The sequence below is a fragment of the Ylistrum balloti genome, unplaced genomic scaffold (genome assembly GCF_031769215.1).
Source record: "Ylistrum balloti isolate Yb309-2 unplaced genomic scaffold, AGI_CSIRO_Ybal_v1 Utg370032, whole genome shotgun sequence".
NCBI classification, from domain to species: Eukaryota; Metazoa; Mollusca; class Bivalvia; order Pectinida; family Pectinidae; genus Ylistrum; species Ylistrum balloti.
Genome location: NW_026782094.1, coordinates 846,558 through 858,118, shown reverse-complemented (window position 1 = coordinate 858,118; position 11,561 = coordinate 846,558). Strand labels below are relative to the sequence as shown.

The 11,561-nt window shown below is 34.5% G+C and overlaps 1 protein-coding gene across 1 annotated transcript; it reads right to left on the bottom strand.

Moving 5' to 3' along the window:
* Window positions 1-1,436: 1,436 nt before the first annotated feature.
* On the bottom strand, window positions 1,437-4,642 carry LOC132548905 (monocarboxylate transporter 12-like). The gene is made up of 3 exons (XM_060212805.1): window positions 3,898-4,642; window positions 2,504-2,554; window positions 1,437-1,801 (listed from the first exon to the last, which is right to left on the bottom strand). Exons 1-3 carry the CDS (start codon window positions 4,640-4,642, stop codon window positions 1,437-1,439), a joined length of 1,161 nt encoding a protein of 386 aa, XP_060068788.1.
* Between the last annotated feature and the right edge of the window lie 6,919 nt (window positions 4,643-11,561).

The window sequence follows — 11,561 nt, the reverse complement described above, 5'->3', positions numbered from 1 at the left end:
TACGACTGTCCCATATTTCCCTGCCTTGTCAGTGATAATAAGATGAAACCGATGAGGAGGCCGAGGAATATAGATGAAAATTAATGTCTAAAAACCTATATAGATACAACCTAAGTTATTAATTCTGTAAGTTATTGAAAATCTGATGATAGCAGTAGCTTATTGTTTATATATTTTTACTCGTACAATTTTATCTCATCTCCATTAACTTCGAAATGATAATGTTGTCTTACTATAAAAGTGCTATGTCCTATTTTAATTATTTGTTAGATCAGTTCTAGTACATCCTGTTTGTTTGTTAGTTTGGTGCGTGAGAAACACCTACCTGCTGTTGCTGTTTTTGCCCACTCAGATTTATCATGTGTGTTCTAAGTAACCGCACAGGAAATAATTGTACTAGACGTGACTTCTTCTAAATGCTACTAAGACAATTAGTAATTCCTTGGTATATTGTCCTTTTCTACTTTCATCAATTAGCACAGGCTTAAAGGTGAGATTTTTCTACTTTTTCTAGTACGTGAAACTCTTAAATCTTAATACAAATAAACACATTCAGTCCCAGGATTCGGATATCTATAGGATGACAGAAAGGGGTGAACATCTAGAACTACGCCCACACATTATTTTGTGAGACAAAATCTAGAGATTGGCGAAGTCATGTAGTCAGGAAAAAGTAACAAAACTATAATTTCCAGAGGGCTAATAAAATAAGTTATCTTATTTTTCAATAAATGACTTAATGTAATAAATATACTTATAGTTGCGATGAAGCAAGAAGCCAGATGATGACGTGTGCATTTTTTTGCATATTCTTTATTTCCCATAGGCACATCAATATTCCAACATTAGCTTACAAAAAACAGAAACAAAAAATTGAATACGCATATTTCGCATATTTTTCCTTTTTATATCTCTCATCTCCATGGCCAAGACAATTAAACAAATATTCGATTTTTGACATTAGATTAGAAACTAAGATTCAAATCTCCATAATAAAATGACTTAATAAATTTGGTTTTGAAACCTCCCATTATTTGCTCATTATGTGTTTCTACAAATATCCGCTCGACCTCTCACCCATCCATCAATCAACTTCCAATCATTTATATATGTTTACAAAAATGTATTTTTCATTTGTTAATGTACTCAGGAAAACTTTGTTGAGTTTCAATGAAATGTACCAGTTTTAATCATAATCTTCACACAAGCAACACACAAGTTCAGAACACAATTCAGTTTTGTCATATGTAACGCAACTCATCCACGTAGATTACGTATGTATCGAAAAAATGACGTCCGTTCTGTTCTTGTAATGTTAACGTATAGAGTCCGCGTCCTACTGGCAACGCAAATGGTCGTACAGCATATATAGTAATATAATCCTCGCTGCTATACACAACATTACCACATAGTTCCTACATTGTCCTTTTAGATATTCACGTTTCATCTACATTATCGATATTTAAGGGAACAGACTCTCCATTGTTTATAGCAAGTTTTGATATTTTCAGTGGCACTTTGTCCTGTGTATTAACAGATCGATTAGATGTTTGCATCCGAACAGAGCGGTACGAGTTATAGGGCCCAAGTGACTTGGAGGATTGGTGCATGCTCATGGACGATGACCGGAAGTCGAGCATAAAGTTTGTTGATCCCGTAAGAAGCATAGATCCAGTCAAGAAATTGGATCCTTTAGATAGGACGGAAGCCACAAATTTGTCCTGTTCATCAACGTTTACATCTTTCGGACGCCATATTGTAGACAGCAAAGTCATGATCGAACCCAGTGTAAATATTACTCCTGAAATAGAGGATTCCATAATGATATAATGAAAACAATATATTTTCTGTACTGTATGATGTAACACTATATCATACGTAAATTTAGAAGGCAAAAACAACTTTAAGACGAAGTTTCGTACATTATCTGACTATACTCCGTCTAATTTCACATTTGTCCTTAGAGTGCTATTGATTTGTGTCTTTTTGCAATCTTGTAATTTAGTATTGGGACGAGATGTGGCGTTATGCTACTATGGGGATATGTGTTCTATGCGTTTTAAAATATTGTTTGTTGTAGTTCATCCTATTCTTATTTCAGAACTTGACATTACTTTTGGCCGCCAATTTTCATGATGGATGTCGTTGATAAGGCAGATGATTCTATCTTGTCGTCTTGAATATCTGTAGGCGAATGGTATTTTATAGCTTGTATCTTAACAGGGTTACATAACTATGACGATAAATTGAAAGAAACATTTTTTTTATCGATTACGTACGTTTGTATAACAGGGTGTATTTTTAGAATACGTTGCTTCAAAATTACTGATATCACTACTATATAATCCTATGCAAGGGAGATGTAAGTTGCAGCAATTGTATTCATACATATGTATACAATTCTTATTTCTTGTCAGTTTTTTTAACACCGATATATCTAATATGTCACTGTCAATAAACGGCTTCCTCTTGATGCTTAAACTAGGATAGTAGTCATTCTTACCTGCTATGTGGAAGACCATGTCATAGCTGCCAGTTTTATCTATTATCCCACCTGTCAAAGACATAGTGCAGTCGTATATGGAAAACATAACAGAATTCGGCAGTTCAAAATATAGATAGACATACATGAATGCCTATATCACTTCATTTAGGAAATAAACATACGGTATACATAATTGTGTCGAGTAAACACTCTAAAATCAACAACATAAAGTATTTGTAGTAAACACAAATTGTGAAAACCATCTTCCACGCAAACAATAGAACGAAGGAATACCAGTTTAGATAAATTCTTCGGCCTCTCAGTGATAAGTATTTTTGAAGGAAGGCTCTTTAAGGCAGACTGCATATCGCATAATATTCGAAGCATCAACATTTGTGTTGAATCATTGATAATTTGGCAAGTCAAAGTGGAAATGTAATCGACAAATATATTGCTTATGTTAATACAACCTTCATCTTGCAAGGGAAATTGTGTTTCTACTAAAAATGGAGTTAAAAAATCAAGTTTAAAAAATAGTCAAAAACAGAAAAAAAATTAGGTGGCAATCACATAGTTTTGAACGGTCTCTTTTCACGTGAAATGGTTTTCAAACAGGATCTAAAACCACTGTATGTAAACAATCTCAAAATAACTCGATAAATGTGATGACCGCCACAAGGGACTCATTATCTATACATGGTAAATTTCTCACATGAACCTCGAGGGCCTGACCAGTTGTGGTGGAAATTATCCGATTATCTGAGAAAGGAGAGGACGCGACATATTAACTGTTTGATGGAGTCATCTACTAGATCACAGAGAGATGCAGATAGCATTTGGTCGAGTATATCAATTGCTCAGTGTCGTTTTCTACACTACTTGATCAAAATGAAAGGAGTGACCTACCAAGAAAATGTAGATTTCAAATGTAATATACAACCTTATATGGATATCGTGATCATGCCATTAGAGGTTAGGTAGGGTAGGCAATTTGACAAGTATGAAGTGCCAGTAGAAATATTATATAAGACAATCTAATGATGGCTGAAGAAACGTTTCATTCCACATTTAAACTAGTAGGTATTAAAGCAATTAGGCATATATTTTGTACTTAATTCTTAACACAGATTGTATTGATTGGAATAGAGCGTTTTCATTTTACACGCTACTCTGCTGTCTTGACTCTCAAATTTTTAAGAACCAACGCAATTGATGTTGCTTTGAATAGATTACTGTATGCAGCGGATCCTCAAGTCTTACTGGTCTTCTAGCAAAAAATCACTACAGTGTCAATTGATTCTTAGATTAACACATAATGTGATTTGTAAATGTGAGTATGGCTTTATCATGTGAATAGCTGTATCTAATTAAAACAGTGCGTCCGCACAAATACCAAATGTAAAACAGACTACCTGCAACAGTCGGTCCGATGAACCAGGCGACCCCTGAAAGGAAGTAGAGAGCTCCGAGAGAGGCAGACAGTTTGGAAAGGCCCACTATTTCAATAAGTATTGGAACAGTAAATGCTATAAGTCCCCCACTGTATATACCAAACAGAGTGGCAAAGACCACTTGCTGCCAGTATTTGTAGGAGTAAAACGGAAACATCAGGGTGAATACTCCGGTTATCCCCAAAACTCCAAGCTTCAGTAAGATTGGGTCAATTCCGGAATCAGTACTAGCAGTTAGTCCACCCACAATACGACTCACCGAGCTACCGATACCGATGACAAAAAGCAACATGGCAGCCTCTTCTTTAGCTGCTCCTTTGACCACTGAAAAGCTTGGGAGATGAATGAGGACAATAGCGTATGCGGCATTCCATGCAAATCCCGCTATAAGGATGAGCAGGAAAGCATAGTTTTTATACAAGGAAGAGTCTAGAATACTCCGCATCTGAACGCATTTTTTGGAAGAGTCCTCTGCTTCCTGTCTCATTTGTTTGTGCCATACTTCCGTTCCAGAAGGCCTTATCAATGCTGCACACACAACCAAGTGACTTGCAACGGCGCCCATCATCAGGAAGCCACCTCGTAAACCATATTTATCAATAAAGTATTGGCTAAGGGGACCACTTCCGAGCATGCCAACTCCACATCCAGAGACAACAATTCCGTTCGCGATTCCTCGATATTTTTTGAAGCTGTATCCGGTCATGATCAAGACAGGTGTAGCACAAAACCCAGATCCTAGACCTTAAATTGAAGTAAGGATGTATCTTAACAGCAAAACTGAAAATTTGTGTATGCAAACCAAATTGTATCCAAATCGTCATAATAAGAGGGTTTTTTCACTCGTGTATTATATAAATTTCTTCTGTAAATTCCATTGGCAAGCTTAAATGGCCTTCTGTGTTGTCCCTTATAGTTTGACAAAGAAACACTTCAGTATGTGCAAAATGTACACTTTTAAATTTCATTTGATGGTGTTAGAAATAATCAGCGATGTTAGTTATCAATTCAATGAGCAGTAAAATGTTGCATATGATGCCAATGCAATATCTTACTGCAGATAACAAAGTATGTTTGGCTGATTCAATGGCAGTAAAATGCATAATCAGATCTGGAGGCAGACTTTTTAACATACTAACACAGGCTGTTTCGTTAGTGCGCATAACTTCAAATGAAAGATGATTATTTTTTAAGAAGCATCAATAAGGAATTAAATGATTTTAAAAGGAAATTTTTATTTCATTGATGTTTAATTGTCTGCAAACTGCATTTTAAACAGATATTTCAACATGACGGTCTAACGTTCGTCATTTAGTAGTTCTGTAATAAAATGCAGTTTTCACACACACACACAAAAACATAATCTCAAATCTCAATTAAGTGAATAAATCAGTAAAATCAAGTAGGAAAGAAAATAACAATCTGATGTGATATATAAAGAGGAAACTATGATTGGAGTTACTCCTTACTAAGATGTGTTAGTGTTCCAAAAAATATGTATTAGAAATGCTTTTTGGCATGCTTCGGAAATTTAAATGGTCATGGATTGTGATAGGATGTCAGGCAATATAAAGGCTAATCTTAAAGTCATTTAGTCTCTATTTCACTACATAAATTGCAATTTGAAGGCTGCAGAAATGTGCAAAATAAAATCATATTGTATTCTTTATGTCTTTGTCATATTGCATTTTGCTCATAATTCTATCATTGAAAGATGGGCAGGATCTTCATATAACATTAGGTTCAAATATAGGTTTCATATCGCAAAAGGTTTTAAGGTTATTTATGAAATCTAGGTATGCTAACGTTGTCTAGATGTGGGAAGGACAGTGTCCGCAATGTTCCATACTGAAGGTAGTGAATGAAAGTACGGACGCTGAAGAAACAAGACTACAATACACCTCCAAATATCATGTATCCTTGATTTGTTGTTTGACCTGTAATATGTATTCCGGTAAATACGTCATTCACAGTCTTAATAATGGTGTTACTAAGGGTCAAGTATAATACAACAACTTAGGGAGGCACACCTTTATAGAGACATGGAGAATTGAGGATACTATCTCTAGTATTGGAACATTAAAATATATTAACTGTAAAACAAAATTAATTTTTTCTTCACCTGCCTGCTATAATCCCATACGTAAAGACAAGAGTAGAGAGACTGTTGGCAAGAAAGCTTAAGGCAAATCCGACCACGGACAGTATGGCGCCAATCATCAGTGCTACCCGACAGCTCGTCATGTTTACAACCATGCTTACGAAAGGACCTACAAAACAATACTTACAATTTCAAGTGAGAGCATGTTCTCCGCGATCATTCCTTGTCTTGACATATATTTATATTTGGTATATCATAAATGGTATTCGGGCAATTTCAAAAGCTTCAAATAGCCAAGAACAATATAAGGTTTTGGTAAAGACGACACTGGATAAGTCCTTACCGAAAAGAGAATAAAGACTAGCATACACGGAACCAACAAGAGCGGTAGTAGCCACATCTCCCTGGAACTCCTCCAACAACGCCACATGGAATATACCGGTACTGTAGTTAAGAAAGCCGCCTAGGATATTGGAGATGAAACAAGCAACCATTGCAACCCAGGCCCAGCCACCATCCACATCACGGAACTGGTCCATACCTCACAAAATCAACTGAATACCTCCGCTATTGGTTTCTCCTGTTATCAATAAAAAAAATAAGCAATGCTTTTTATTGTAACAACTAAAAATCCAATTTCGACCTTATGAGAAAGATGTAAAACTAAGGGACAACAGCTCCACTATCTTGATTATTAAGAGTAATTAATTTCCCTTAAACGAGTCCATGCATTTTCTTGCTCCATTTAGTACATAAATCAATTAGTATTCGCCTTGATTTATTGGGAATGCATTTAATAGCTATATCTTTATCTAGCGAACTGGTTACTGTAATCAACTAATTAAACGTTTATTTTTATGTTTATATCGTGACCTATAATTGGTTGAGGTAAAGACAAACAAAAGAATGACAACTTTGAATAGAATGATGAAATGAAACAGAAATAAAAAATGAATGCAAAGTAGTGAATACGCCCACACAAAGTATCTGTTGACAAGGAAAAAACTAAGTGGCAGATAAACAGCATAAACAAATGTAAAACGTGATCTTGTCTATTTGGTATTTGTTTTATATTGTTAACTTAGCGCAATCAACATATAATACGTGTAGTGCTTTTGCAAATTAACTCCATGATGATTCATATATAGTGCATCAACGATCATCGCTATTTGAACAATCATATAAATTTTTTAGCAATTTCGAACTATGAACAGGGTGAGGTTTATCTGTAGCTGGAATGGGAAGGGAGAGTCAAACATTTATTAATCTTCATGTATTCTGTTTTCACAACTCTCCAAGGTCGAAATTAACACGAGGCCGATTCGTGTATAAGAAAATATCCCAGAATACAGTAATGAAAAAAACATAATAGAACAGATATAACATAGTCTTATTAAGAAGCTACATTCGTTTATATTGTATTTAATATGATAGTTATAAACTACATGTGTGATTACTGTTCAATTATCTTCAAATCTTAATCACAATACAAGAGAACTTAACATCTTAAAAATGCATTCCATTACTTTATGAATCTTTGTTGCCTGTCAACACATTTAAGAATGGAAACATTGGAAATGAAATGTTTTTATCTGTGATACATTTCGACGTTCGTAGACAAATAAACAATGATTTCAGAAACTGATTACATGTTGTAGATATCACTATCGTATAGCCAGTGTTTATCTAAACAGGACCAACAGTTGTTGTGAGGTTAACAAATAAAATTACGAAGGACGAAATGATGTTTATACATACAATTTGATACGATATCTAATGTGTATAATGACTGTGTTCATGATAAAACTGGTACAAAAAATGTCAATGCTGATATGATATCAGTACTAGTGACAGGGCTATACTTTAAATAGATGAACTTACTTCATATGTTTACTTGTTTAATTAACTAAACCACGTGAAGAAACCAGCTGTCAGTGAACCGTTATAACCGTTGCTAATACAAATATAAGATCATAATGGGTACGCAAATTATAGATAAGCTTAGTAATATATTTCGAACTGTTATAATAAAATACAAGTGTATGATAACAAGGCCTATGAATTCCAAGTGTTTCCACTGATCACTCAACACACCTTACTCACCCATGCTTGTGAAATATCAATGATAATATAAAAAAAAATCGAACATTGAACAACAGCTGTTCAGACTAAAATACAAACACTTCTTCGGAAAACATAGATTTAAAGAGTTGCATCATTGGTATTTGAGGATACTGTAAAATTTACCTAGTCATCATAATCAATAATCGAGTAAGTATTACTTACATTATAATGAAAATGTCCAGGAATAAGAATTTCATGTATTTATCCTCTCCATAGCAGTGTGAAAATGACCCTCCGCAGAGGACACACGGCAGTTGACCGTTGTTGTATCAGCTACCTTACTTGACCTCTAATACTTTTATCAGCTCATACGAGTCAATGACGGTTGACATGTGTACTCCTGGCCGTATTTATGCAAGAAAGCAGGATAAGTCACGATGAAAACATACCCGAGATGATGTCATACCATACGATTTTACAATTTTTTATCTGTTCCAGTTAATTCTGCTCTCCAGGTCAACGGTAATGATATGTACAAACCACTCTGTCTCGCAAAATGTAAACCCGACAACAGTTTAAAAACTTGTCTAAAAGGCATTATCGTCACGTTAAAAAACTTGAGATGTTGTATTAAATCTTAAGCAATAAGTGTTGTTTTTGCATTGCTGAAAGAAAACTGATTAATTATATGTGAACAACTGCATATCACATGAGACTTATTTAAATAGACAAGTCAAATATGAATATGTTTAACTCACTTTGAATTAAGATTTGTCGACATCTGTTTGAAATTGAACAATTCGAAAAAGGCTTGTGTTTTAGTGGTTTAACAGGTGTTGAAAACGCATCACGCAAAGCAAAAAAAGATTTCATTTCTTTATTTCAGATAAAACTGGTTTTCTTATGTATAAAACAATATTTATTCCGAATTCCTTGTTCTCGGCCGATTTTATCATGCAAAACATACCGAGGGAACTACAATAGAGGTGGTGTAAACTTTGTCCCGGCATACTCTAGATTCAAGGACAACGTGAGATATCACGCTATCACGAAACTGCTCACGTGACTATACAAATTGTCCTACTTAAGTTCACAATAGAAATGAGAAACTAACTATACATTTTTGTCACCTTTACATTTATTATGGAACTCGACTCTTATGTTTATCACTGACTGGTGTCAGTTATTGCACAATACTAAAATGTAATTACATAATAAATGTAATAATATATAAGTTGCCACACTTAACCGAATTAACCTTTACCTTTTAGACACTGTGTATATCTCAGAAAGAAAGAAAGAAAACAACTCACATTGGACATTTTTTAAACAACGCAGACGTGCAAGCATCCTTTCAAGCTTTTAATATTACCCCTGTTCAAAAAGATAAGATACAAAATACATACTATGCATTCCATTGTAGGAAAGGCTAAATCTAGGATCTAGAGAGCGGATCGGATTTATCATCAATACATTACGTCTCCCCTTTTATGTAGAAACTGCAATTTTGAAAACTACATGAATAAATGCATTACCTGATCAAATTGTAATACCTTTCTGAATTACTAAAAAATGTACTTAAGTCTTCAACAACAAACAGAACACACCAGTATGTGAAGATAATCAGAATCCAAACTCAAATTTAAATGAGAGCAAGTTATTCAACAACTTAACTAATTGGCAAACAAACGAGCATGAATCACGACGAGGTTCAAATAGCACATAACAACTGTTTTTCGTAACCGACCTTTCTGCGAGGACTGATTGATAAACCATGCGCCTCTCAACTTTTCCTGCTGATGGAACATTAGTTAGCAACAGTGACAGGCTTTCCTTGACGGGCGTCATCCCCAAGGCTCTGCCTGTCACGCTTAAACTTCGCCACTCACCTTTTGCAAATGATACCTCTTCGACATAAACTAGCCAAATGACACCAGTCTTCGGGTACACAGCCTTATATAGTCAGGAAATAGTAGAGCCCACAAAGGACAACCCTGCTTATTTTTTCAGTACAAGGTCCATAACTTATCAATTAGCTCTCTTACATCTGAGACACAGGTCTTGACGGATATGATACAGATCTTGTAGTGTGTTATTTATTTAATGTACTTACAACGATCGCGTTGTCGAAACCGTTTCCTTCAAAACATGGCATTTTGTAGATTTGATATTGGATAAATTTTAAAACATCTTTCGTGATGAAAGATTTTACAATTATTCATTTTCGTAAAGTGGACGATGCTTAAAATTTTCGACCTAACGTTTTTCATCCGGGTTTTAGAGGGAAATGTATAGAAACCCGTTCTTTGTAAGGACTAGGAATAGTGTGGGAACAATGCGGTAGTGTGACGAAAACAGTACGGTAGTTCAAAGGACACAATAAGGAAACGTAATGCTGAAAATGGAACTGAAAATTTGCCAGGTCTGTAATCAATACATATATACAGAGTTGTGTGTGCTCGAATAAATTTCTACATCTATGAAAACGCTTGGATTTTTTTTTTTTTTTTTTTCCCATAAAATTATCCGACCTTTCATTTAACTCGAGCTTCCCAGCTAAATCTTCCAATAACCTCTATCAGCTTACTTATACTGGTATTGACTCACTTTATTGATCGCACCTTCGCGTGGTGGGACTGTACTCTGTATATACCCGCATTTGCTAAAAACTAATTAGGTCGTTTCTCCGCAAAAAAATCTCCATATCAAGCAAATAAAAGCTTATTTGTGGTTAGTATTCTTCAATTGTTACATTTTTCTATTATAAAGATATGTTACAGAACAAGAGATGTTCAATTCTGATGTTCTGACACAAACACTGAACAGGCACATATTCTGAGAATACACAACGTTATGAGCTAAAACAGGAACCGAAATATGTGTTCATATTCCGTTTCAAGAGACCTATTACAATAAGTATCGATACGGAAGTTTTATATGCAAATATATTTTAAGTAAAATATATTTTTTTAAGTAAAATATATTTTAAATATAAAAAATATATTTTTTTAAGTAAAATATATTTTAAATATAAAAAATATATTTTAAGTAAAATATATTTTACATGATAACAACAATGTGTGAATAAGCTCCAAAACCACCGTTGAAGCATGAAGATGAATGTGATTATATTAATTTATTTATTAATATATAGGCCTCCTCGTCCTTGTTGAACGTAATGATGTACAGTGTAAACCATTGTTCAAACCCAAGAATGAAAATACAGACATAACATTTTACTTCAAACTTAAATTCAATAAAACATGGAAAATATGAACGAAAGAAACATTTACACGGAGACCCCTGAAAAGGTACAAGGAAAACAAAGGCAGATATTTCAGAAGAGTTAGAGTCATTTGCTAAATCGACGACTCCCGTTTGTCAATCCACGTAAGAAATGTCACGCAAGTTTCGAAATGAGAACAAGGTTACCAACAAAGGAGCCATAATGCACACTAAC